Source organism: Callorhinchus milii, unplaced genomic scaffold (assembly GCF_018977255.1).
Source record: "Callorhinchus milii isolate IMCB2004 unplaced genomic scaffold, IMCB_Cmil_1.0 Scaffold1, whole genome shotgun sequence".
Taxonomy (NCBI): Eukaryota; Metazoa; Chordata; class Chondrichthyes; order Chimaeriformes; family Callorhinchidae; genus Callorhinchus; species Callorhinchus milii.
The window spans coordinates 60528339-60556196 of record NW_024704742.1 but is presented as its reverse complement, the minus strand read 5'-3'; the positions used below and the strand labels follow the sequence as shown (position 1 = coordinate 60556196).

Here is a 27858-nt window from a genome sequence, read left to right as displayed (position 1 = left end):
AAACGCGGCAGCCAATTGCACACAGCAATGTCCCACAAACAGTCGTGGATTGAAGTGACCAATTTATTATTTTTTTCATGAGGGATTATTATTAGGCGTGTGGAGTAAGGAAATTTGCCCAAGGCTTCGCATGCCGGGAATCAAACCCATGATGATGTCTATGTACAAACCCTTTCTTTACAACTCCCCATTGTATGTGCTCTCCAGTCTTGTTGAATGAGCGCTTGGGTCATTAACAAGTTATCATAAATTTGCTTTTTTTTGATCACTCAATCTGTGTCCGTAAATTAATAAGGAAAGGCCAGTCCGTGTTTCCCTTTTCCTACCCCCTCCACAGTGATAAGATCAGGTACCCGCAGTTTTCCCATTAATCCACACTTCAATCAATTGACAGGACAAAACGTTGTCTGGAATTGATTCAATTTAATTTCCTAGGGGTTTGGAGACACAAATTTTGACTTTTCAGTTTTTAAGGTTGAACCACTTTTTGTTGTTCCAATCTCTTCATAAAATAATGTCTTCTGGTGGTTACCTAGTATCAATATCTCACAGGACTGAAGGATTAACTGGTTTCTGCAAATATCTAACATTCATAAAAATATGCAAAAGTAAATATGCTGTAAAGAAACTTCTGAAGCTTTACAATATAGTTTGCATGTGCTTGTCAAATAGATAGACTACACCTCATGTTTCAAGTCAAATTACAAACATTCATATTCTATATTGAATTCAGAAGATTACAGCATAATTTTATTCATTAAATTCATAATGAGTGTAAACAGTTTAAATTTCACAAGCCATTTATAAGCTATGAAAATGTCAGTAGTTTCAAATGCAGTCAACCATATGTTCTGAAGCTTCATTTAGTGCAGGACTCTGAACCATGAAGTGAAATTGATTAAATCCTGGAGTTTTACTGCATGCAGCACCTAAAAGAAAAAAAAATTCAAGGATTACATAACAAGTATCTGTATAAATGTTTTTCAAACCAGCTCGTTAATAGTCTTTTTCTTATTTTCTAATGGTTCCAAATTAGAATGAATGTTTTTTTGACCTCCAGGACATTTAATACAACTTATTGGAGATTTTTCATTGATTTTAAAAAATGAATAGGTAGTGCTGTCAGTTTGTAAGCAGAATGGCTCCCCCTGGTACACATAATAATAATAATAACCCTTAGATTTGATATAGCATATTTCACATTGGGAGGATGTCTTAAAGCACTTCACAGAATATACTGTTCAGTGTAGTGACTACAGGTGAACGAAAACGTACTGACTAGAGACTTCTCACATTTCACCCACAAAATATGCAGCCAATTCACCTTTACAGTATATTCTGTGAAGCGCTTTGAGATGTCTCAAAGACATGATAAGGCGCTTTATCAAATGCAAGGATTATTATTAATAAATAATAATAATCCTTGCATTTGAAATAGCGCTTTTCACGTCGGGAGGACGTCCCAAAGCGCTTCACAGAACACACTGTAAAGTGAATTGACTGTATTTGTGGACGAACGCGGCAGCCAATTGCACACAGCAATGTCCCACAAACAGTCGTAGATTGAAAATGACCAATTTATTATTGTTTTTGGTTTTGATGGGAATATTATTAGGCGTGTGGAGTAAGGAAACTTGCCCAAGGTTTCGCCCTGCCTGGAATTGAACTCAGGTCTCTCACTTGCAAAGCGAGTGTTCTAACCACTGAGCTACAGGACTCCCTTTCAAGTGTTTTTCTTTGACCTTTTTGAAACACTTTCATACTTGTACAGGTATTACATTTATTCTGTTTCAAGACCTGATGAAATCAATAATAAATGCAAGTGATGTTAAAGATCTGATGTTAAAGATCAGAAAATGTCCTTCAAAAAAGTGAATCTGTTAAGCCTAATAAAACTTTGTATTGATTTTTAATGCTTCTTTCACCACAGTTAATAATTTGAGAAAGTGGAAAGCTCAACGAGTCAACGATCTTGAGTCTACTTGACAAAACTGTTTTGAAGGTGCATAAATTTGAACCTTGATCCTTTACTCAGTCTGACCTTTATTAGTGGGAAGCTGGGTGCATGTAGAAACCTATTAACCATGCTTAAGAGCATCAAAACCAGGGAGAATTCCATACATGCCACCTACACATGGAAAATCTGGTATTTGGAATGCAATGCACCCTCTCTCCCTGGAGGGACGTATACTGCTTACCAATCCGGAGAATATTAGGCACAGATTGGCAAGAGCCAAAGCTTGGGGAACCAGGGAGTTTGCACTGGGGTACTAACCAGCTAAAGCCACCTAGCTTACCAGTAAAAGCTCTGTCTGAAAGCTTTCTGCTGTTGTCCAGCTAGGACCACCCTATTTGTTGGGGCTTTTTCTTGCAGGTTTACAGGAGCCGAGTGGGAAAAATCACTGCCTCCAATGATCCAATAGAGTCTGCCCCTCCGAGTCCTACCGATGAGCCAGGCTGGCTGGTATGTCATCAGCAGTGTGCTGCATTACTCTGGACGAGTCTGTATCAAGAACTGGATGGACTACCAGGACTGCCACAGGATTCACTTGATTCCATTGTCACGCATGTTTTGTTGAAGCCAATTCATCTCCAAGGAAAATCTGTTTACCTTCCATCTCCTCCCCCACCCCCCATCCCATCAATAGGAAGCAGACAATCACTACGAACTGTTGACGCTCAATTTCCCTGCACAGACCTTCCCTCAAGTGAAATCACCCGAGATTTTTTATTAATTGAGAAATGTCATGTACAAGACACATATTGGTACCATATTGGTCATCCTACTACAAATAGTAATTCTTTTCAAAAGTAAAAGGTGAGACTTCTTTTATTCTGATTAACATTTTAAACTGTTTTTAGCATTTCTTTGGATCCATTTCTCCTGGAGTCTTAAACATGGTTCATGCAAGTTATCTTTGTGACAAGCAATTGAAGCCATTCCATGCTATATTATAATTCAGAATGATATGGAGGTATGCGGAACAATCTTAAATAAATAATGTGCTGAGGTTCCAGATTGCTAAAAAAAAGCAATTTCATATCTGAATTTATAAGTATGCAGGTTTATACTACACATACCACTGTGGTGTCAGCCTGGTTTAGTTGGTAGCACCCTTGCTGTGAATCAAATGTTTATAAGGGATTTTGACCTTATGGTCCAAACTGATATTCTAATGAAGTGCTGTAGGAAAACCTGGTTGTTAAATTTATCTGGTTGTTATGCCAATCCCGAAAATACATTCAATACCTGGTTCTAGCTTTTTTTCTCTTCCAGTTCTAATGCATCTAACTAAATTGGTAAAGAACCAAGTATTTCAACTCTACGAGATAATATGTTCATTAGTGTCATGCTTTTTATGGGCTAGCATTAAATAAAAATAATTTGCTCTATTAGTGCCCATTTTGGCTTCATCAAACAAGGGGTTTCCATCACAATGTGATCACAATTTCAATTTGTAAACTAGATGACCATGTCCATGAAGTACATTACTTATTTAACGCTGCATAAATAAATGTCAGTGCTGCAACTAGATTTATTTACCATTAATAGTACAAGTACCAGAAAAATAGCAGAATCCATCATGCTTAAATGTTATATCAATACACTTTGTGGGTGATAATTCTTTGCCTTAAATTGTTCCCTTACCACCATGCCTAGTACTTAGTGGCCCCAAACGTGACATGCCTGGCAACGGATGTCAGAATCAAGCTAGCCCTCTATGGCAGTCTCGATAGTCTGGTTCCTGAAGTGCAGATCAGTCACTGGGAACAGGGACTCATCCCACTCAGCTCCTGTTAACCCTGCAAACCAAAGCCCTATTGGGCAGAGTGGTCCTAGCTGGACAAGTAGCAGGAAAGCTTGCCAATTTCAATGGCAAGCTATGTGGTTTTAACTGGATAAAGACTCCAGGAGTACCCCCAACACACTCTGGCCTTGTGTAGGTGGAAGCATGGAATTCTCAGTTTGGTTTGGAAGCATGGTGATGGGTTTCTGCATGTGTCAAACACCCGGCTGACCAAAAAAAACCTAGAAGTGTAGCTCAAAGTGTTATGTCCAGATGTAACCACCCAGCTTTGATAGGAATACAATTAAATTAGTAGAGTGTTTTTCTCACAAAATGGGCATAGGATTAACAGATTGACACCATTAAGCTTGACTGAAGTCCTAGTGAATTAAATTGCCATGGAGTTTTGGTGCTCCATTTCCCTTTGCACTTTGGATATTTAGACTGTGTATGAAAGGTGTTTCTATATGCGCAGAACACAATTAGGAATTTATGGCATTACTACTGCCGATAGAAGTCATCGCATAATTATACTGCTCTTTGAAATATAGAATGTCCACAGCCCAGCAGGGGGCGATTTGACTATACTGAAAACTTACTTAAGCAATATGTATATACACATATATTTATATCAGCAGTAGTCATTTATTGAAACTTTATAAGGGACAATTGGATGATACAATTCGGGTAAGATATATCAAGGTCAAAGCTTGTCCTGTAGAATCTGCAAGTTATCAAATTAGTTTCTAACTCCAGAATTCTATATTCCTGTTTCTCTATATAAAACATTATATTTTCCTAAAATTTTCATTCGAAAGAAAAATAAGTCATACAATATGATGACCCTCTGCATCTATTCTGCAGAGTAGTCTTTCAGGCTTATTAAAATGCTGAGCTTTTGTAAAAGCCCTTCCAAGCAATGTCATCTTTCAACCTTCTAATCTAATCTTTGCACTTGGGCATTTCAAAGTAGATGGCATACCAGTGTCAGTGGAATACAGCTATTCTCAACAATTTCCACTGCAAACAAAAAATACACTTGCGTTGCTTAGAAATGACACAATTGAAGCATGACGTTTGCAGACATCATAACTTGACTGTAACGCGCTTGTTCACAGCTCAAACAGCAAACCTTAGCTATACCTGCAGTAAAATATACTAGTGATTCAGTGATGTAGCAAAGACCACTGCTAGTTAGAAAGACTGGCCATCAGGAATCAAGTCGTGAATGAGCAGTAACTTTCTCCAACTTTAATGCTAATAAAACTGAGGCTATCCTCAGCTTCTGTCAGTAACCCCTCACCTCAGATGCTAACTATGTCAATCTCCTTGGTTTCTCACTTCAACTGATGGAGCCTGTATAGAACCTCAATGTTTTGTTCGAGTCTCAACCAGTTGTACCTTTTAGCTGGCTCTGACCGATTCTGATTTCTTCCATCTCTGCAACATCACTGCCCTCCAGCACTACCTCCCCACCAAAACAGCCCTGAAAACCTCATCCAAGCCTTTGTCACCTCCAGACTCAATTTTCTAATGCCCTGCTTGCCGGAGCCCAAGCTCCATCTACCCCAAGTTCCAGAACTTCACAGCCCACATCCTCTCTCATACTTAAGATCCTCAAAACTTTCACCCCCATCCACACCTGACTTGCTATCCCTCAGCGATTAACTTCAAGATCCTCATTATTACTTACAAATGCTTCCATGACCTTGCCCCATCATATCTCTGCAGCCCTAATCCCACAACCACTTCTTCCACTCTGCCAACTCTGGCTTGCTGTATGCCATCCACCTGCTCAGTCTCACCATTGACAGACAAACTTTCACCCATTTTGCTCTGTCCCTTCAACTCTCTTCCTTGCATTACAAGGGTTTTATGCTTGCGATCTCTTGCTATTTATTATACAGCTTTGTTTCTCTCTGAAGGAAACTATTTCACATGAACCGTACCTACATAGGTTTTATTCCAAAAACTCACCATAACTCCCAGTTCTGTTGACACATACAAGTGCGCCAAAAAACTTTGGATAATACACTTGAATTCTTGTAACAGCCTTCTGGCAAGATATGGTTGGATCAAGCCCCATTCTCATGTATTCCACTGCCTGGTAGCTAGATTGAGAGACAAACAAAAACATGTAAGATTAAGTTAGCGCCCCACATCCAAAATATACTTTAATAAAACAAGTCATACAAGAAAAATACCTTTGTACTGTATTTAAATAAAGGCACCTCCACCCATTACCTGAAGGTGTAAAACTGTTCACTAGAGGGTGCTATTGTTCCAAAAAGTTTCCCCAGCATTTCTGTGATTTGCTGTCAAACATGGTTTGCAGAAAAAAAATCCTATATAAGTATTAAACAGGTCTTTCGATTTAATTTAGTAAGGTCTCATTCATGCGCTTTTTCTCTCAGGCTCTCATGGGTGGGCATATAAGAAGGCTAGTACATTCCGCTACCCTGTAATACTACTGTGATAACCACAATAGCATGCAATGGTATGAATATTTGAGTTTCAAACTAAAAATAACTTGTTCCAGTTGGAAGGAACCAGATTTTTTTAAAAAAAACTTTTATTTTCCTCTTCCAAACAATGCACCATTCCTTGGCTGTGAAGGCAGGTTGATGACCTGCCCCAGGTCTCTGACATTGCTTTTCAAACCAACTATGAGGTATATGTGTTATATCAATTTAGGGTAGCACAAATTTCAATATTTCCATCCCTGCTGAAATATGCCTCACAGCACCTCATCTGACTGCAGGATTGAAATTCAGAAATTAACAAGCGACAAACTCAAGCAAACCAATCTCGTAGGATTCTTTCGTGCACAACAGTTCACCGCAATTTCACACAAACCCTGAGCGTCCATGTGATAGCTAAACCACAAACCTTTGTTCACATCATTATTTCACGAGAAGGCGTGAAAAGCGCTATATCAAATGCAAGGATTATTTATTTATTTATTTATCACTGGGTGGAAATGTAACCCAGTAACCTTAACAGCAGTCATTAAATTAACCCATCGTTGTTGCCCAAATTCATATCAGAAATCAGGGCTGCTTAGTTCATAGAATTATACAGCACAGAAGGAGGCCATTTGGACCATCGTGTCTGTGCCGGCTCTGTGAAAAGAGCAGTCCAAAGCAAACCCACTCCCCCGCTCTCTCCCCATAGCCCTGAAAACTTGTCCTCCCCAAATAATTATCTACTTTTCTTTTAAAAGTTGTTACCGAATCGGTTTCCACCACTCTTTCAGACAATGCATTCCAGATCCGACCAACTCACTGTGTGAAAACATTTCTCCTCACCTCCCCTCTGTTTCCTTTAACAACTATGTTAAATCGGTGCTATCGGGTTACCGACCCACCCGCCAGTGGAAATAGTTTCTCCTTGTTCACCCTATTGAATCCCCTCATAATTTTGAAAACTTCTATTAAGTCTCCTCTTACCTTCTCTGCTCCAAGGAGAATAATCCCAGCTTCTCCAGCATCTCCTCATAACTGAAGTCCTTAATTCCTGGTAAATCTCCTTTGTACCCTCCAATGCCTTGACATCCTTCCTAAAGTGTGGTGCCCAGAACTGAACACAGTCTCTGGCTGAGGCCTCAGCAGTGTTTTATAAAGGTTCATCATAACTTCCTGACTTTTGTATTCTATGTTCCTATTTATAAAGACTAGTATCCCATATGCTTTTTTAACAGCTTTATCTACCTGTCCTGCCACCTTCAAAGATTTACTTATATGAACCCCCAGGTCTCTCTGTTCTTTCACCCCCTTTAAGATTCTACCATCAGCTTATATTGCCTCTCCTCATTCTTCCTCCCAAAATACAACACTTCGCATTTATCCACATTGAACCTCATCTGCCAATTTTAACAGTCTGTCTATGTCCTCTTGCAGTCTGCTACTTCCTCCTCACTGTTTACTACTTTTCCTAGCTTAGTATCATCTGCAAACTTGGAAATTGTACTCCCTATACCCAAGTCCAGGTCATTTATATAGATCAAAAACAGCAGTGGTCGCAATACTGACCCCTGGGGGACACCACTTCACACTTCCCTCCAGTCAGAAAAACAACCGTTCCCCAACACTCTCTGCTTTCTGTCTACCAAGAAGTTCTGTATCCATGCTGCCACTGTCTCTTTAATACCGTGGGCTTTTATTTTGCTTACAAGTCTCTTATGTGGCACTTTATCAAATGACTTTTGAAAATCCATGTGAACTACATCTACTGCACTATCTTCATCCACCCTCTCTGTTTCTTCATCAAAAAAGCTCTATTAAGTTTCTTAGACATGATTTACCTTTAACAAATCCGTGTTGGATGTCCTTTATTATCCCATATTTTTCTAAGTGAAAATTTATTTTGTCCCGGATTACAGTCTCTAGAAGTTTCTCCACTACTGACTGTAGTTCACAGGTTTATCTTTCTGTCCCTGGGCTTTGGATTTTCTTGAACACCTATCATTCCTCCAAATACTGGGACTTTGATGTTCTGATCTATTAGTGGCTAACAGGTTTAAAACACATCCTCCACTAAAATACTTATTTGGTAAGACAACGCACCTCGGAAGAAATCTCATCATGATATCACCGTCTCCAGTAGCAGCTGCACCTCCAGCTGTGCTATCAGCATAAGCACCTGCTCCAACTATTGGTGAATCCCCTACACGGCTGGAAGATTAAAGTCACTTCAGATAAGAAACACAAATAAAACAGCCAAGGTTAAGTTGCATTACATTTTTAACAAATATACAAATATCTCATCTCTAGAGTATATTTATTTACCTCAATAGCTTATATTTCTTTTCCCACTGTTCAGTATATTTACTCGACTTGCAAGCCACTCGCTGATAAAGGGAAAATCTTTTCTAAGAACATGCTGCCTAGGTTTGTAAATAATAAGAGATGGTAAACCATTACATTTCATTATAGCACAGTGAGTGGCTAATAAATTGTTATGTTGCACTGTGGAAAATCAGAAAGTCCTGATATCAGTGGGATTGTTTGGGATAAGTGATAAATGGAGACAGGAACTTACGGAACGAGCAGTTTTTATTAAAAAGCAGAAGGAATTGCCAAGATAGTTTGATAAAAGGGCACAAATTCAGGGGTGTGAAAGGCACTTTTGGGACCTACACCAGAAACTATTTCTTTCCCAGCGACTGGAATTCAATACCAGCTGAATTTTATCCATCGTCTCATGTAAGTTAGACCTTTGTGAAAAGGTTTATTGAAGTGGATGTTGGACATGGGTTTAACTTACAGAATGTCAATAAATGAATGTGAATATATATTTTTGTGTGTGTTTGAACCACAGTACAAACAATGAAAGGTTTGGGAGCATCATCTTCCCCAATCAAAGTTTATGTAGGAACAATAATCCGCTTTATTCACTTTAAAGTCTTAAGCTTGTAAAACACCTAATCAAAAGTACACACCCGTGAATTTTATGGTTCGCACCGTTAGTTGATGTCCCAGCTGCTACGTTTCCGTTCTTGTCTATCACAATCATACCTAAATTCAAAACATTCTCAAAGATTAGCACAAATTCTGCAGAAATCCCCAACTCCATTCTTCATGCTGAGAAATAATGGATTTCTAATCCCATTTATTTTCCAATTGTACATTGGGTTTGGCCACTCTTAAAAATAATAAATAATAACCCTTGTATTTGATGAGAACATCTTGCGTTGGGAGAATGTCTCAAAACACATTACATAATTTACTTTAAAGTGTGGTGGCTATATTTTGTAAGCAAATAATAAATATATGGGTATTAAAACAAACTTGCCAATCGTGTCATGGCTGCGATAATTGATGCGTTGCTTCAGGTTTTTCAGTTTTTTGGATTGTCGTCTCTCAGTTGGCTTGTATGGACCGCAAGATGTTTCCGGATCCGGAAAGACGCTCTACAAATACAGGAAAACTCACATAATTGGGACCATAACATTTAATATGATTTACGCGAAGTTCGAGTTGCAGGCAAACTGTATAAGTTGTATTAAATCCAAGTTAATCAATAATCTACACTAAGCATGCGTAATTCAATCCAGTCAGTAAGTGAGCATGTCGTGACGGAGCAAGGCTATGTTTTCCGCGATTTAATGCAACTAGTACGTACGGGAGTTATGGAGGGTAGGGGAGTGATGTTATGAGTTAGGAGGTTATTAATACAAGTAGTGCAAAGAAATCTAAGTGGTTTTGGTAGGAAACTGAATGGGACTTGGGTGAATGTACAACTTAGGTGATTGTACTATTAATAAAGATAAGACTTATGCAAGTTTAACTGTATGTGCTTTTAAACAATCAGTAATTATATTGCCTTTTTTTAAATACAGTCTACAACATACATCTAAAAGGTTAATAAAAAGACCTGTTTTGATGGAATTGACACTTACTTTCCGAAAGTTTGGCTGGCAATTGTTGGCCAGCCATTTTGCGTGTATAGACAGAGAATTATTAGTTGTTAAATCTTCACTTAGGAAACCCATATTCTGAGAAAACATTGATGCTGTTGGAAAAATATAATATTTCTCATGAGAGTTCATTCAAAGCAAAAGGCATCCGAGAAATTAACAATGTCTTGCGAATAATTCACACCATCAAAAAATATACATGCAACATCTGATCACTTTTATTGTTTCTCTGCGTTATTAGAACACTTTCTGTTTCAGATCAGGATCCATTCATTTATCATAATAATAATCCTTGGATTCGAATTGCGTTTTTATCAATTTGTCGAAACATCTCAAAGTGCTTCACAGGAATTTACTGTAAAGTGTAGTGACAGCATACTTGCAGCCAAATGCGGCAGCTAATTTGCCCACAGCGATGTCACACAAACAGCCAAGAAGTGAATTTTATTTGCGGATTGTTGATCAGGACACCAGGTGAAGCTCCCTCAGTTTTCAAATAGTTCCTTCTCATCTCAATAGTGCCATGGGATTCCTGTAATCTGCCTTTTTTTTAACATCCACCTAAAAAGGCAGCTGGATTAAACCTCAGTTTAACTTCTCATCCAAAGGATCGCACCTCCAACATAAAATATAACCCTGGACTGGATTATCAGCCTGGATATGAGCTCCAAGTACCATCGCTCAATGGGAAGGGATGTTGCCTGAGCTATGGACAGGAAAACGGTGGCAATACTCATACGCATTTCATGCTGAGATGTGTTGCCCACTGGGAAGCTCACAGGGAGTACGCTGTACCTACCATTGGCCTAGTGAGGCTCAAACCCATGCTTCTCGGATGTCGAATGACCAACTAGTGACAATCCTCCTCGGTGGGAGGTAAGCGGGGTCTCCTTGTAGCTGAACTGGCTCCGAGGTGATTTCCCCAACAATGCAATGTTGGAATAGAGCCAGCCCTCTGCAGGGGTCTCAGTAGTCCGGTTCCTGAGCCAGGTGGGACCACAGATTCCAGGGCACTGCTGATGACAGCACAGGATCTGGAAGGACAGACTTATCACTGGGGGAAGGGAGTCACTCAGCTCCTCAGCTAACCTTGCAAGCCAAAGCTCCAACGGTTAGGGTGGTCCTAGCCGGACAAGCAGCGGGAAAGCTTACCAGATCGCAATATCAATGACAAGCTATGTGATTTTAGCTGGTTAGACTCCAGCAGTACCCCAACGCACACCTTGGAGTCCCCAAGCCTTGGCTCTTGTCAACCTGCACCTAATACTTTCCAGAATTAGGGAAGCAGGATGCAACCCTCCAGGGAGAGAGTGTGCATTCAATTCTAACAATCTATCTCTGAGATTTCCAAGTGTAGATGGGACGCAGGAAAATCTCAGTTTAGTTTGGATACTCTAAAGCACAGTGATGGGTTTGTACATGTGTTAGACACCCGCTGATCAAACAAAAATCAAAGTGCCAATGTGGGGCTTGAACCCACAACCTTCTGACGGAGGAGATTGTTACCAACACAGCCAGGTTAACATAGGGATAATTGGTAACTTCAAAGTTTGTTTTCCAAAGTACAGTTTACCCAATATCTTGATTATTAGATTAGAAACAGACCTTGCTTCACCACAGTAATTGCTCCATTGAAGTGAAGTTTAACCAGACAAAGCAGCTGACACAAGTTTAATAACTCATGGTATACACACATTCTGCGACACTTCTGTCTGTTTTCGATGTTTATGCTGATGAATGTGGAATAGACAAGTTAATTTATCCAAATTATGTTTAGGCAATAACTATGGGAATACAAATGTGATTCAAAAGGTAGAGCAACAAATATTCTGTCACTTCAAGCTCTATATTTATCTTACAGGAGTTTTATTTCAAAGGTAACAAAGCCATGATTCCCATTGATTCAAATATGACTTTATTTTACTGTATTTAATTAACATGGTCCCCAAAATTGTAGCTGCATGTGGAGATGAATATTGTTTATTTATTCTTTGTGATAAAATGCATTAAAAAATAATTGCTTATTTTCAGCACTAAATCGTTCATTACTTCTTAAATTATGAAAGTTGCTTTGAACAGAAATAGATGCAAGACTACTGAAATATGATGCATTAGGTTTAATGGGTAAGGGATATTTTCAGGGAGTGGAAGGGCACCCGAAGACATTTAGGAGTTAAGGAAAAACTAATAAAATAATAATAATCCTTACATTTCACCCACAAAATTTACAGACACTACACTTCATAGTATATTCTATAAAGCGCTTTGAGACGTCTCAACAACGTGATAAGGCGCTATATCAAATGCAAGGATTATTATTATTAATATTGGGTGACAGCACTTTTCACGTGAGGGGGATGTCCCAAAGCGCTCACAGGATATACTGTAAAGTTCAGTGCCTATGTTTTGTGAGCGAATATATGGATCATAATTTAATATTTCATAACTGATAAATCTTAGGTTTCATTGACCAGTTAAAAAAAATTATCCTTTTTCAAATTCATTAGTTGCTGCTGCTGTTCAGTAATTAATTACAGTTGAAATGTGGGCTTAACTCCCATATCTGGGTCTTAATATTAGGCCACCTACTGTAGTTGGGAATTAATACTAAAATGCATAAGCTTTATATACAATTTACCGCTTCCTTCTTGTGAATAAAACAAGATATCATTAAGAAAGATAGGGAGACAGGAACAGGAGGAAGTCATTCAACCCAGCAAGCTTGTTCCACCAGTTTATTAGATCTTGGTGGATGTCTTAATCCCAATGCCCTGCTCTTTCATCATACCCCTTAATATCTCTATCACCCAAAGATGTGTTGTGTCTCTCTTTTAAACAAAGACACATTTTTGATTCCACCTCTACAGCTTTCTAGTGCACACCATTCCACATCGTCCCAGCCTCTGACCTCAGTTCTAACTGTTTTAGTTCTGTTTGTAAGGCTTTGCACCCTTCAAATTGAACCCTCCCATTTCCACTATCTAACTTGTCAATTCCTTTCATTATTTTACATAATTCAATCAAATCACCCCTTAAACCTCTGCTTCAGGGAACAGAATCACATTCTCAGCCTCAGTTTACAATAAAGCCTGGGTATTAATCTAGTGAACCTTGCTAGACACCCTCCAAGTATTTATCACAATTAAATGGGGAGCTAAACTGCTATAGCACAATACATATCTTTCCTAAGATGAGGTGCCCAAAGCTGATTACAGTACTGTGCTGAAGGACATTACAGTATAGTACTGATTTCTGCATCTGCGAACTGGATCTTACGATCTATGGACTTGAGTCAGCAGAACTCTCTGGTTATCCACCTCTCCTTGGCTTTTCCCATTTAGAATATACTCACAACTGCTATTTTTCCACCTGAAGTGTACTACTTCATACTTTGCGGTGTTAAAAATTCTCCGACATAGATTAATGGCCGACTTGCTTAAGCCATGTCACATTGTATTTTTCACTTGTCTTCTTCACAATTTACAACACCTCCAACCCTAGTGTCATCTGCAAACGTAGAAATAGGCCCCTCTATTCCTATTTCAAGGTCATTGATATATAGGGTGAAAGGCCGGCCCCATCAACTCCTGGGGACACTACTTGTTATTGCTTGCCAATCAGAGGACACCGTTTTATATCAGCTCTCTGCTTCCTGTCTCACAACCAATTTCCTACCAACAGCAGAATATTACAACTCCATGTGCTTTAATTTTTAGCTAATTATTTTACGTGTGGCACTTCACCAAACGCTTCATGAAAATCCATATGCATGACATCCATCAATTTCTGACTGAGATAACAATAATGATTAAATATAATAACAATTAGGCGACTGAGCTTTTGGTCAATCAAAATCCATGACTGTTTGTGGAACACCGTCACATTTTGAATGAATGAAATTAGAATGAAAGTTTTTTGACCTCCGTGACATTTAATATAACTTACTGAAGATTTGACATTGATTCTTAAAAAAAATTAACAGGTAGTTTATAAACTGCATGGCTGCCCCTGGTAGATATAATAATAACTCTTAAATTTGATATAGCATATTTCACGTTAGGATACCTCAAAGTGCTTCACAGAATATACTGTTCAGTATAGCAACTGTAGATGAATGAAAACATGCACTGACAAGATTTTTAACGTTTCACCCACAAAATATTCAGTCAATTCACTTTACAGTATATTCTCTGAATGCTTTGAGACGTCTCAAAGACGTGATGAGGCACTATATCAAATGCAAGGATCATTATTATTATCTTCCTTTAAAGTTTCAACATACTTGCTCAATAAATACTTTGTTTATACAAAGTTCCTTTTAGACATGATTCTCTGCAAATAGCACAGTACAGCATAAATTGTCATTAAAAATCCTCATGCTGGAGCCCTGATCATTAATTACTCTCTGCGTAAAGAAAACTTCCCGGTATCTATCCTGAAATTGACCTTTGCAACTCTAAACCAATGTCCTTCCTTTCTTCAAATGCCTCTTAAAGAATCAATTGGCTGCCATATTTTGCCCACAAAATATAGTAACTTTACAATATATTCGATGAAGCACTTTGAAACGTCTAATAAAGAGGATAGCATTGGTTACCTGATTCTCCCACTAACAGTGTATGTCTGGTGTGTTCCATCACGGCTCGAGCCACACTGATTGCACTTTTGATTCTTCTAAGGTCTGCAACTGCCCCAACTTCCATTGTGTTGCTGAAGGACACAGTTTAGATAAATATTCACATCAAACCCGAACATGTTCAACAGCAGTGGATATCAGACATATCATATTTTAATCCCTTAAAGAGGTGACATGTTGTGAGTTTTAATCCTTCCACGTTTTTATTTTGTCTATGATTTTCACATCTGTTGCGCTTTCATTTGAAACTTTGCATATCATTACGCGGTGACAAGACATAAATAGTTACAATGAAAAAGTAGTCTTTAATATTTACATGATTTATATTCAGTGCCTTGAAAAATTATTGCAAGATTAAGTTGAAATATTAGACATTCACATTTGCCAGTATGGATTGAAAGAGAGATGTGAGCATCTGAGTAGAATGTCATTAAAGATAGGATAAAACGTTGAATCATAATAATTCTTGTATTTGATATACTGCCTTATTGCCGAACCAATAGAAATGTTGGATTCTGCAGATTCCACAGAAAAATTGCAGCCGCAATTTGTTATGGGCCCATCTTATCACGTCATCAAGACATCTCAAAGAACTTAACAGGATTTACTGTCATTGCCTACCCATTCATAATCATAGCATCCAAACTCGTCTCTCCATGTTCATCTGGGCTTCCCCCATATCCCACGCTGCCATCACACTGGTCAACTTCACACTGAGCACAACCTTTTTCCACGGCATCTAATACTGAGCCTCCAGACTGAAGGGTGCTCCAGGCTAAAAAAAACACAAAAGACGTTCAATTTAATAACTGGCGATGACACACATCACTTCCAAAAAAAGGTTTAAACCGATTCATTCATCGGAAGCACAAGCTTGAACATTTACTTGAGGATGTGTGAGAGGCATCTGCTTTTTTTAAACAGCAACACAATACAGTATTTTGAAAACATTCACTTCATCAATTATATGTGAAAGCAAAATAATCCATTTTATGGCTTGAACTCAAAAAGAGGTCTCCCATTTCTAGAATATCATGCTGCAGGATGTAGCAGTGACAGACTGCTTGACACTAGATATGGATATTTATCGTCAGAGTTTGCAGGGGCTGTAATATGAAACATTTAACAATAACAAACGTTCATACATTTTCAGTAGCAGAGCGTAAAATATAACAAAACATAATTTATACACAATAGTTTTCATTTATAAAGAGCCTTTACACGTTGGGAGGGTATCTCAAAGCACTTGCAACTTGCAAAGGACAACAACTTGCATTTATAGAGAGCCCTACACATGAGGTAGAGTCTCAGAGAGATTAATAATGTTGTGGCACGAAGCCGAACCTGGGAGAAAGGGGAGGTAACCATAGACGAGGAACGTTTTGAGGTGTGATCTAAAGACGGGCAGAGGGGCAAGGTGGAGGATTGATGCAGGGATTTTTCCAAAGTTACGGGATATAGTGGCTGAAGGCGTGAGGGCGATGTATAATTGCAAATTGATGTAGTTGTTGTTACTCCCTACTCCATCAAATAAATGATTTAATCTGCACTGATTGTCCAAATCATTTGTGCAAGAATGCAGCATGGGTTGTATTTTCACAGCGATGCACGTGACACATTCGCTGTACTCATTGGCATTGCATACAAATGTAATTTTGTTGTTGTTGTTGTTATAACTAAGTTACAGAAGACAGGACTCCGTGAAGAGTATTGAAACATATGCATGGAATAATACTCCCAGGCCTCCCACCAAAAATATGAGTTTAATGATTACAAATAGCTAAGATACAATACAATATTACATTTGTAAAGTACCTTTCACATCAGGAGGACGTCCTAAGGTGCTTAAAGGTCAGGGATTAGGACCCGAGCGGGGGGGGGGGGGGGGGGGATGGTTGGCATCAGGAAAGGTGGAGGGCAGAAAGGGTTGGAGGGTGGCCGAAGGCAGAGTCGAAGGAGGGTTTTTGAGGCGTACCTTGAAGGAGCCAAAGGAGGGAACAGGCAAAGGGAATGTGGGATGGAGTTCCAAAGGGTGGGGACAGAGAGGCTGAAGGCCCATCCGCTGATGGTGAGGTGGTCCGGGTAAGGGACATCTGCTGAGCAGAGGGAGTGGATAGTTTGATATGGTGATGTGGGCTCCCGCTATCTCCTCCTTCCTAAGGAGACAGAGGAGCCCTGGTCACTGATGGGCAGAATGTCATTTGTCACCTTGACCGGGGCTGTTTCCGAAAATCCTGACTTTTAGAATCGTCAACACGATCTTCACACATCTGGGGCTAAGACTGTCATTGGTTGTTGAGGCAATAGTGATGTTTCGCTACTACAATCTCACGTGAAAAAAATATACAATTCCAGCAGTTCTGGTTAATTTATCGCACTGAGTTACTAACTTTCATCCCCTTTAATCATTCAGTTTCGAAACCTCCTCATCAGTGTGAAAAAAATGTGACAAATTACCTGCAAAGAGATAATCTGGCAGTAAATTAAGTCACCTATTAGCAGAAATTGCTGCATTCACTCACAAGAAGCAACCTTGACCAAGAGAACGTTGGTAAAAGGTTTAGTGCCCACAGACTGAATTACCATCTACTCACTATTACGTGTTTGCACAGTATATCACAAATCCCACTTGCAAAATTTCCATTAACTACTTAACTCTTGAAAAACAAGTGGTATAAGAACCAAGTAGCAATCAACACATCTGATTTTTGTCTTACAGGCGCAAAGAATTGTAGTTGTTCTAAATCTGATAATAATCCTTGCAAATTCGTATAGCGCCTCATCATGTTGCCGCGCTGCCTCAAAGCGCTTTGCAGGATATACCGTAGAGTGGTGTAACTATGTGCAGCCGAACGTGGCAGCCATTTTACGCAGTAATGTTCCAGATGGCCATGGAGTGAGTGACCAATTTTATTTGGGGGGATTGTGGCCACAGCTGGATGAGCTCCCTTCTGTTTTTATGCCATGGGATCTTTAACGTGCACCTGAACAGGCAGATGGGACCTTGGTTTAACGTCTAACCTGAAGGCAGGCACTCTGACAACGAATGCCATCTCCAGTACTGGATTTCCTTGCTACTGACACATCTCTCAATTTCGCAACTCTCCCAAATAAAAAAAAAGGAGGAACTGAGCGCAGCAACCAGCATCACTAAAACTTTTGTTTGAAATCTACACCACCTCCTTGCAATTAACAATGTCTCGAGGATGGCCACCTGTCTGTTTTTTTAATGGTTGCTGGTAAAAAAAATGTAATGTGGCTTTGTTTTCAGGTGAGGAGAGAGTGCGTGCTAAAGGTGATTTGAACGAAAGTGTGAACTGCACAATTTCATTCAAATCACAGCTCTGGGGGTCAACATTGTATCTCTTGAAGCTATAATAACAATAATAATCCTTGCATTTGATATAGCGCTTTTCACGTCGGGAGGACGTCCCAAAGTGCTTCACAGAACACACTGTAAAGTGAATTGACTGTATATTTGTGGGCGAACGCGGCAGCCAATTGCACACAGCAATGTCCCACAAACAGTCGTAGATTGAAAATGACCAATTTATGATTGTTTTTGGTTTAGGAGGGATTATTATTAGGCTGCACATTAAATGTCCCTTTAATGTACTGTAGGGCTCAAGGAAATAAGTCAGAAAGCCCTGAGAGGCAACTTGCATTTATATGGCACCCATTCATTCGGGGCAGCGTCTCAGAGAGATTAACATTGGTGGAGCCTGACACCGAGCCGGGGAGAGGCAGGAGTTTGCTGAGGAAGGTCTTTAGTTGTGAACTAAAAGAGGCGAAGGAGGGGGAAAGGCAGAGGGATTTAATTATTAATTATGTTCTTTTTTAAGGTAACATTCATAGGTGTGCAGCTATAATAGGAGATGTCTTTCATCGTGTTCATGAAACTTTTTGTCACGGGTTGCTGTGCGTCAACGTCTACATGGCATGCAGCTTGAACATCTCCTCTACACCTATAAGGAATGGCTTTTGATAATAATAAAAACAACGATAATCCTTGCATTCGATACAACACCTTATCACGTTATTGAGTCGTCTTACAGCGCTTCACAGAATATACTGTAAAGTGAATTGACTGTATATTTTGTGGGCAAAACGCAGCAGCCAATTGCGCACATCAGTGTCCCACAAACAGTTGTGGATTGAAGTGACCAAATTATTATTATTATTTATTTTTTGAAGCAATTATTAGCCTCCGTGTGTGTGTGTGTGTGTGTGTGTGTGGGGGGGGGTGTGAGGGTCTGTGTGTGTGGGTGTGTGTGAGGGTGTGTGTGTGTGTGAGGGGTGTGTGTGTATGTGTGTGTGAGGGTGTGTATGTGTGTGTGTGGGTGTGTGTATGGTGTATGGTGTGTGGGGGGGTGTGTGTGAGGGTGTGTGTGTGAGGGTGTGTGTGTGTGTATGGTGTATGGTGTGTGGGGGGTGTGTGTGAGGGTGTGTGTGTGAGGGTGTGTGTGTGTGAGTGTGTGTGTGAGGGTGTGTGTGTGAGGGTGTGTGTGTGAGGGTGTGTGTGTGTGAGTGTGTGGGTGTGTGTGTGAGTGTGTGTGTGTGGGTGTGTGTGTGAGTGTGTGTGTGAGGGTGTGTGAGGGTGTGTGTGTGAGGGTGTGTGTGTGTGAGTGTGTGTGTGTGGGTGTGTGTGTGAGTGTGTGTGTGAGGGTGTGTGAGGGTGTGTGTGTGAGGGTGTGTGTGTGGGTGTGTGTATGGTGTATGGTGTGTGGGGGGGTGTGTATGGTGTGTGTGTGTGTGGGTGTGTGTGTGAGTGTGTGTGTGAGGGTGTGTGTGTGTGAGTGTGTGTGTGTGTGTGGGTGTGTGTATGGTGTATGGTGTGTGGGGGGGTGTGTGTGGGTGTGTGTGTGAGTGTGTGTGTGAGGGTGTGTGTGTGAGTGTGTGTGTGTGGGTGTGTGTGTGAGTGGGTGTGTGTGTGAGGGTGTGTGTGTGAGTGTGTGTGTGTGAGGGTGTGTGTGTGAGTGTGTGTGTGAGTGTGTGTGTGTGGGTGTGTGTGTGTGAGTGTGTGTGTGAGTGTGTGTGTGAGGGTGTGTGTGTGTGAGTGTGTGGGTGTGTGTGAGTGTGTGTGTGTGGGTGTGTGTGTGTGAGGGTGTGTGTGTATGTGTGTGTGAGGGTGTGTATGTGTGTGTGTGGGTGTGTGTATGGTGTATGGTGTGTGTGGGGGTGTGTGTGAGGGTGTGTGTGTGAGGGTGTGTGTGTGTGTATGGTGTATGGTGTGTGGGGGGGTGTGTGTGAGGGTGTGTGTGTGAGGGTGTGTGTGTGTGAGTGTGTGTGTGAGGGTGTGTGTGTGAGGGTGTGTGTGTGAGGGTGTGTGTGTGTGAGTGTGTGGGTGTGTGTGTGAGTGTGTGTGTGTGGGTGTGTGTGGAGTGTGTGTGTGAGGGTGTGTGAGGGTGTGTGTGTGAGGGTGTGTGTGTGTGAGTGTGTGTGTGTGGTGTGTGTGTGAGTGTGTGTGTGAGGGTGTGGAGGGTGTGTGTGTGAGGGTGTGTGTGTGGGTGTGTGTATGGTGTATGGTGTGTGGGGGGGTGTGTATGGTGTGTGTGTGTGTGGGTGTGTGTGTGAGTGTGTGTGTGAGGGTGTGTGTGTGTGAGTGTGTGTGTGTGTGTGGGTGTGTGTATGGTGTATGGTGTGTGGGGGGGTGTGTGTGGGTGTGTGTGTGAGTGTGTGTGTGAGGGTGGTGTGTGTGAGTGTGTGTGTGTGGGTGTGTGTGTGAGTGTGTGTGTGAGGGTGTGTGTGTGAGGGTGTGTGTGTGAGGGTGTGTGTGTGAGTGTGTGTGTGAGTGTGTGTGTGTGTGTGAGTGTGTGTGTGAGTGTGTGTGTGAGGGTGTGTGTGTGTGGTGTGTGGGTGTGTGTGTGAGTGTGTGTGTGTGGGTGTGTGTGTGAGTGTGTGTGTGTGGGTGTGTGTGTGAGTGTGTGTGTGAGGGTGTGTGAGGGTGTGTGTGTGAGGTTGTGTGTGTGTGTGTGTGTGGGTGTGTGTATGGTGTATGGTGTGTGGGGGGGGTGTGTATGGTGTGTGTGTGTGAGGGTGTGTGGGTGTGTGTATGGTGTATGGTGTGTGGGGGGGTGTGTGGGGGGGGTGTGAGGGGTGTGTGAGGGTGTGTGTGAGGGTGTGTGTGTGGGTGTGTGTGTGGGTGTGTGTGTGAGTGTGTGGGTGTATGTGTGTGTGTGTGTGTGTATGGTGTATGGTGTGTGTGTGTGTGTGGGTGTGTGTGGGGGTGTGTGTGTGGGTGTGTGTGAGGGTGTGTGTGTGAGGGTGTGTGGGGGGCACTGACCTCGCTGAGTTGCCGTATTGAAGCTCCAGGTGTTGATGACGAGCGGCAGGAGGGCAGAGCGGGAGCCGCGCCCGAGCAGCAGCGCCGCCCAGAGCCCGAGCCCCGGCCCGAGCCCCAGGCCCGGCCCCAGGCCCAGCCCCAGGCCCGGCCCCAACCCCAGCCCGAGCCCCAGGCCCAGGCCCGGCCTCATGGCCTGTGTGTCCGTGTGTCCGTGTGTGTGTGTCTGTACTCTCTCTCTCTCTCTCAGTCCCGCTGTTACAGTGCTGCCGAGGACCTGAGCTCACAACAGCGGCAGCGATACCAAACCCCTCCCCCTCCCCCCACTGTGTGCTCAGCCCCTCCCCCTCCCCCCCACTGTGTGCTCAGCCCCTCCCCCCACTGTGTGCTCAGCCCCTCCCCCACTGTGTGCTCAGCCCCTCCCCCTCCCCTCCCCCCACTGTGTGCTCAGCCCCTCCCCCTCCCCTCCCCCCACTGTGTGCTCAGCCCCTCCCCTCCCCTCCCCCACTGTGTGCTCAGCCCTCCCCCTCCCCCTCCCCCACTGTGTGATCAGCCCCTCCCCCCCCCCCCCCCCCACTGTGTGCTCGCCCTCCCCCTCCCCCCCACTGTGTGCTCAGCCCCTCCCCCTCCCCCCACTGTGTGCTCAGCCCCTCCCCCTCCCCCCACTGTGTGATCAGCCCCTCCCCCTCCCCCTCCCCCCCACTGTGTGCTCAGCCCCTCCCCCCCACTGTGTGATCAGCCCCTCCCCCACTGTGTGCTCAGCCCCTCCCCCTCCCCCTCCCCCACTGTGTGATCAGCCCCTCCCCCTCCCCCCACTGTGTGTTCAGCCCCTCCCCTCCCCTCCCCCCACTGTGTGATCAGCCCCTCCCCTCCCCCCCACTGTGTGATCAGCCCCTCCCCCTCCCCCCACTGTGTGCTCAGCCCCTCCCCCCCACTGTGTGATCAGCCCCTCCCCCACTGTGTGCTCAGCCCCTCCCCCACTGTGTGCTCAGCCCCTCCCCCTCCCCCCTCCCCCCACTGTGTGATCAGCCCCTCCCCCTCCCCCCCCCACTGTGTGCTCAGCCCCTCCCCCCCCACTGTGTACTCAGCCCCTCCCCCTCCCCCCCACTGTGTACTCAGCCCCTCCCCCTCCCCCCACTGTGTGCTCAGCCCTCCCCCTCCCCCCACTGTGTGATCAGCCCCTCCCCCTCCCCCCACTGTGTGCTCAGCCCCTCCCCTCCCCCCACTGTGTGCTCAGCCCCTCCCCTCCCCCCACTGTGTGCTCAGCCCCTCCCCCTCCCCCCACTGTGTGCTCAGCCCCTCCCCTCCCCCCACTGTGTGCTCAGCCCCTCCCCCCCCACTGTGTGCTCAGCCCCTCCCCCCCACTGTGTGCTCAGCCCTCCCCCCACTGTGTGCTCAGCCCCTCCCCCCACTGTGTGCTCAGCCCTCCCCCCACTGTGTGCTCAGCCCCTCCCCCCACTGTGTGCTCAGCCCCTCCCCCTCCCCCACTGTGTGCTCAGCCCCTCCCCCTCCCCCCACTGTGTGATCAGCCCCTCCCCCTCCCCCCACTGTGTGCTTAGCCCCTCCCACCACTGTGCTCAGCCCCTCCCCCTCCCCTCCACTGTGTGCTCAGCCCCTCCCCCTCCCCCCACTGTGTGGTCAGCCCCTCCCCCTCCCCCTCCCCCCCACTGTGTGCTCAGCCCCTCCCCCCCACTGTGTGCTCAGCCCCTCCCCCTCCCCCCACTGTGTGATCAGCCCCTCCCCCCCACTGTGTGCTCAGCCCCTCCCCCTCCCCCTCCCCCCACTGTGTGATCAGCCCCTCCCCTCCCCGTCCCCCCACTGTGTGATCAGCCCCTCCCCCTCCCCCACTGTGTGCTCAGCCCCTCCCCCTCCCCCCACTGTGTGATCAGCCCCTCCCCCTCCCCCGTCCCCCCACTGTGTGATCAGCCCCCTCCCCCTCCCCCTCCCCCCACTGTGTGATCAGCCCCTCCCCCCCACTGTGTGATCAGCCCCCTCCCCCTCCCCCCCTCCCCCCACTGTGTGATCAGCCCCTCCCCCCACTGTGTGCTCAGCCCCTCCCCCTCCCCCCACTGTGTGCTCAGCCCCTCCCCCCTCCCCCCACTGTGTGATCAGCCCCTCCCCTCCCCCCACTGTGTGCTCAGCCCCTCCCCCTCCCCCTCCCCCCACTGTGTGCTCAGCCCCTCCCCCTCCCCCCACTGTGTGATCAGCCCCTCCCCCTCCCCCCACTGTGTGCTCAGCCCCTCCCCCTCCCCCCCACTGTGTGCTCAGCCCCTCCCCCTCCCCCCCCACTGTGTGATCAGCCCCTCCCCCTCCCCCTCCCCCCACTGTGTGATCAGCCCCTCCCCCTCCCCCCACTGTGTGCTCAGCCCCTCCCCCTCCCCCCACTGTGTGATCAGCCCCTCCCCCTCCCCCCACTGTGTGATCAGCCCCTCCCCCTCCCCCCCACTGTGTGATCAGCCCCTCCCCTCCCCCCCACTGTGTGCTCAGCCCCTCCACCTCCCCCTCCCCCCACTGTGTGCTCAGCCCCTCCCCCTCCCCCCCACTGTGTGCTCAGCCCCTCCCCCTCCCCCCCACTGTGTGCTCAGCCCCTCCCCCTCCCCCCCACTGTGTGATCAGCCCCTCCACCTCCCCCTCCCCCCACTGTGTGCTCAGCCCCTCCCCCTCCCCCCCACTGTGTGCTCAGCCCCTCCCCCTCCCCCCCACTGTGTGCTCAGCCCCTCCCCCTCCCCCCACTGTGTGCTCAGCCCCTCCCCCTCCCCCCACTGTGTGATCAGCCCCTCCCCCTCCCCCCACTGTGTGCTCAGCCCCTCCCCCTCCCCCCACTGTGTGATCAGCCCCTCCCTCCCCCTCCCCCCACTGTGTGCTCAGCCCCTCCCCCCCCACTGTGTGCTCAGCCCCTCCCCCCACTGTGTGCTCAGCCCCTCCCCCCACTGTGTGCTCAGCCCCTCCCCCCACTGTGTGCTCAGCCCCTCCCCCTCCCCCCACTGTGTGCTCAGCCCCTCCCCCCACTGTGTGATCAGCCCCTCCCCCTCCCCTCCCCCCACTGTGTGCTCAGCCCCTCCCCCTCCCCCTCCCCCCACTGTGTGATCAGCCCCTCCCCCTCCCCCCCCCCACTGTGTGCTCAGCCCCTCCCCCTCCCCCCCACTGTGTGCTCAGCCCCTCCCCCCCCACTGTGTGATCAGCCCCTCCCCCTCCCTCCCCCACTGTGTGATCAGCCCCTCCCCTCCCCCCACTGTGTGATCAGCCCCTCCCCCCCACTGTGTGATCAGCCCCTCCCCCTCCCCCCACTGTGTGATCAGCCCCTCCCCCCCCCACTGCAAACCCAAGCCCCGGAGGGTGCGGTGGTCCTCGCTGTAGTGACACGCAGTGAGGAAGTTTGTCAGACACTGACATCACTGGGGAGCTACGCGGCTTTAGTCGGGTTACACTCACAGGTTTTCTCCCCGATGCACTTGCCGCGGTCCCCAAGCCGCAGCTCTTTCCCGCCGGCAACCGATGCACTCCTGGATTAGAGAAGCAGGACACGCGCTTCCGGGGCCGCGCGCATTCCCTTCCAATTCAGGGGATTTGCCAAAGCGTAAAGTGGAAATCTCGGTTCAGTTCGGAAATCGTTGAACACGGCAATCGGTTTCCGCGTGGGTTTCATTTTTCAGTCTGGCTTGGATACTTTCAACCCTATTGATGGGTTTCCGCATGTGTCAGACATCCGGCGGCCCAACAAAAATGTCTTTGGAAAATGGGAAGTCTCGTTTAACAAGTCATACTGGAGTTTATTGCCATACAGAGCATTTCTCAAGGGACATCCAAAATGGTTCATACCACCGGCTAATGGTACTTCAATATCACAAAGGTTTTAAAACGTCTATTCCTCTCCCTCAGGCTTGTAGCCTTTGGCACAGAAAATGTAATGTTATAATTGTCTCTTAATGGTCGGCAAGAGTGACAGCTGTTTACGCTCTACAGAAAGACCATTGTCTAATACAGCAGTTTAAAACTGATTCAAGACATTTTAGATTTTAAATTAAATAAGGATGTGTTTGATTGCAGTACCTTGTCATGAATTTTTACATCGCAATTATTCAAGTCACTGAATTGCCTAAACTGTTCATCGAAAATTCTTTATTTCTGAAATATTGATAATTGTGCATCACAAATAAAATGACTGAACTGAAAATGCTAAATATATTGAAAGAGCTTCCTTAATAATTAAAATATATATTTCCCATACTTCAACTAAGGTAAGAAAGTACTCAGTTAATGAATTTTGTTGAACTGTTTATTTTTAAGCAGTTTTCAAAGGTGTACATTATACAATATAGATGTATTATTTTAGTTAATCACAGCAACATAGGAATGTAGAGGTCCAGAAAAGACCATTATGATCTATTGTCGCCAAAGTTAAAAAATATTAGAACTAAATACATTTAAAAAAACTAAATAATGCTGCGTTATTTCTCTCATAACCCTCAACAAAATTGTTCACCAAGTACTGTAACTATGTAATTTCCTTTAGAATTTGTTTTCACATTCTGCCTCCACCAACGCTTTGGTCGTTAATTCCATTTATCTATTGTGTGGATTCATATATTTTAAACACAATTTTTTAAAAAATACAACAATTCTGATATTAGTATGAAATAATACAGTAATATGAATTTTAAACTATCCAGTCCAGTAATCAACAGGGATACCTTTACATACATTGGAGGAACTTCTAATAAACTGGTTAACAACGAAAGTACATACAAATATTGGAAAACTAATATGTAGCTCTAGTAAAATGAGAGAAACAAACTGATAGCACCCAACAGGCTGACAATGTCCACCAAGTGTCATGCATGTTAAGCAACTTTTAAATCTTCCCATGAAACTTTGACTTGTGGATATCATTAGTATCCTGTGGTACAGTAGGATAAAGAAATCTTAAATGTAAAATGTATTGGTTTCCATTCAATTTGAAAATTATATTGTATAGTAATTTGAGGTACCGACAGTTTAAAAGACTTTTAAGTGCCATTTGTGAATGTCAACCAAATAGCATTTTAGCATCTAATCAGTAGATACGAGCAGAGCAATTGACATCCTGGTGAAACCCATGTGTCCAAGATCTCCATTAAGTGCAATGTGTTAAGTTACAATGGCCTATCTCCTGGAGTCAGACAAATTGATTTTAGATAGCCCATATCTTCCAGCAATCTTTTGGCACAGCGTTCTCTATTCATCTACAAAGGAACTATTTTACCAGAGGCTGCAGCAAACTATTTGGAGTTACAAAGAGATCATTGCCTGAAATAACTTGAGCTAAATTACATGTATTAGTTGCCTGTGAGCTTTACTACTAATGAAAGAAAACTTTCTTTCTGCTGCCAGTATGTTTGCTGTATAAGTTCACCTGGGGAATTCTCTTGTGATTCTGAAATGTACATTAAAAATAGCAAAATCATTCCCCAGTCTTTAATATGTGTTGCCATAATATCCAATTTTACATTTATAGAGATCCTTTCATGTCAAAGGACTTGAATGAGCTTGACACTTGCCAATATGTAAAATAACGGAAAAGATTTGCTGCATTTTCTATTTTCTAATCTGTGCTGTGCATTTTCCCTACTGCTTCATATTTGCAGATGCTGTTCTATAATCACATGCTTAGAAGTGAGCAGCAACAGCTAATTTAACTGCTTCAGCCAATGGTCTTTAGTAAAGTGATTTTAATCTGATAAAAGTACTTGTTATGCATTATACTTTTGATATATGGAAATATGTATGGCTCCACTTAAATTACACAGGTAACACCCTGGCTTAGTTGGTAGCACTCTCGTCTTGAGAAAGAAGGTGTGGGTTCAAGCCTCTTTCAGGACTTTGAGGTCACAGTCTAGACTAGGTTACACTATATTGTCGGAGGTGCCATCTTTTGGATGCAACATTAAACTAAAATTTTGGTTGCCTGTTCAGGTGGATGTTAAAGATATTTGAAAAGAAAATGGAGTTTCACTCCAGATTCATTTCATAGCAGTTTATGGGACATTAGTGTGTGCAAATTGACTACCATATTCACCTACTGAATACACAGACAATACACTTTAGAATATATCATGTGAAGAACCTTAAGATATCTCAACAATATGCTATATCAAATGGAAGGATTATTATTATTATACCTTTCATTCCATAGTAGGCACTTGTGGTTAGTAATGTGTCTTTTAGTTATTACAAATGTTTTATTGCAGGCTTGTAATGGGATTTCCCATTATAAGTGCACAATAAAACATGTTGCTACGGTTAGCAAATAGCACATTATAAGTTCCAATGTCTCTCAATTTAAGAGCTTGTATTAATGAAAGTGGAATGCATTTAATGTATCTCAATAATAATAACAAATACTGGACTTCATAACAGGCTACAATTCCAGAGGATTCTAAGGTCTAAACAACAAAAACAACAACAAATCACTCCAGGACGGTACCCCAGGAAATAACGCTATGTAAATTCAACTTCTTGTTGTTGGAAGGTCAGTCAAGCTACACAGTTGCATTCTGATAAATGCAGAACAAATTTAGCGTGACATTTTAGCTGATAACTGAATGTTGCCAATATAGACGTATGAACGTTGGTCACATGCTCTGACATCAGAAACACCTAGTCGCTGTTGATATTTAAGATAACTTTTAATTTGTTTTATACTCAGATCAGCATTTCCACGCAGCAGACTGATTTGGAAACCAGATTTGTCACAATT

General features: G+C 44.0%; 1 protein-coding gene across 1 annotated transcript; it reads right to left on the bottom strand.

The window, feature by feature from the left end:
• Window positions 1–403: 403 nt before the first annotated feature.
• On the bottom strand, window positions 404–21315 carry aga (aspartylglucosaminidase). The gene is made up of 9 exons (XM_042341700.1): window positions 21126–21315; window positions 15464–15617; window positions 14804–14916; window positions 10189–10301; window positions 9582–9699; window positions 9229–9304; window positions 8354–8461; window positions 5766–5899; window positions 404–929 (listed from the first exon to the last, which is right to left on the bottom strand). Exons 1-9 carry the CDS (start codon window positions 21313–21315, stop codon window positions 829–831), a joined length of 1107 nt encoding a protein of 368 aa, XP_042197634.1. The 3' UTR covers window positions 404–828.
• Between the last annotated feature and the right edge of the window lie 6543 nt (window positions 21316–27858).

Coding starts and splice junctions, on each gene's coding strand:
- aga (XM_042341700.1), bottom strand. CDS start 21,315: ATGAGGCCGGGCCTGGGCCTGGGGCTCGGGCTGGGGTTGGGGCCGGGC. Junction 14,917..15,463: donor GATGCTATGATTATGAATGG/GTAGGCAATGAC, acceptor TGTGTCCTTCAG/CAACACAATGGAAGTTGGGG. Junction 9,700..10,188: donor GCCAGCCAAACTTTCGGAAA/GTAAGTGTCAAT, acceptor CTGTATTTGTAG/AGCGTCTTTCCGGATCCGGA.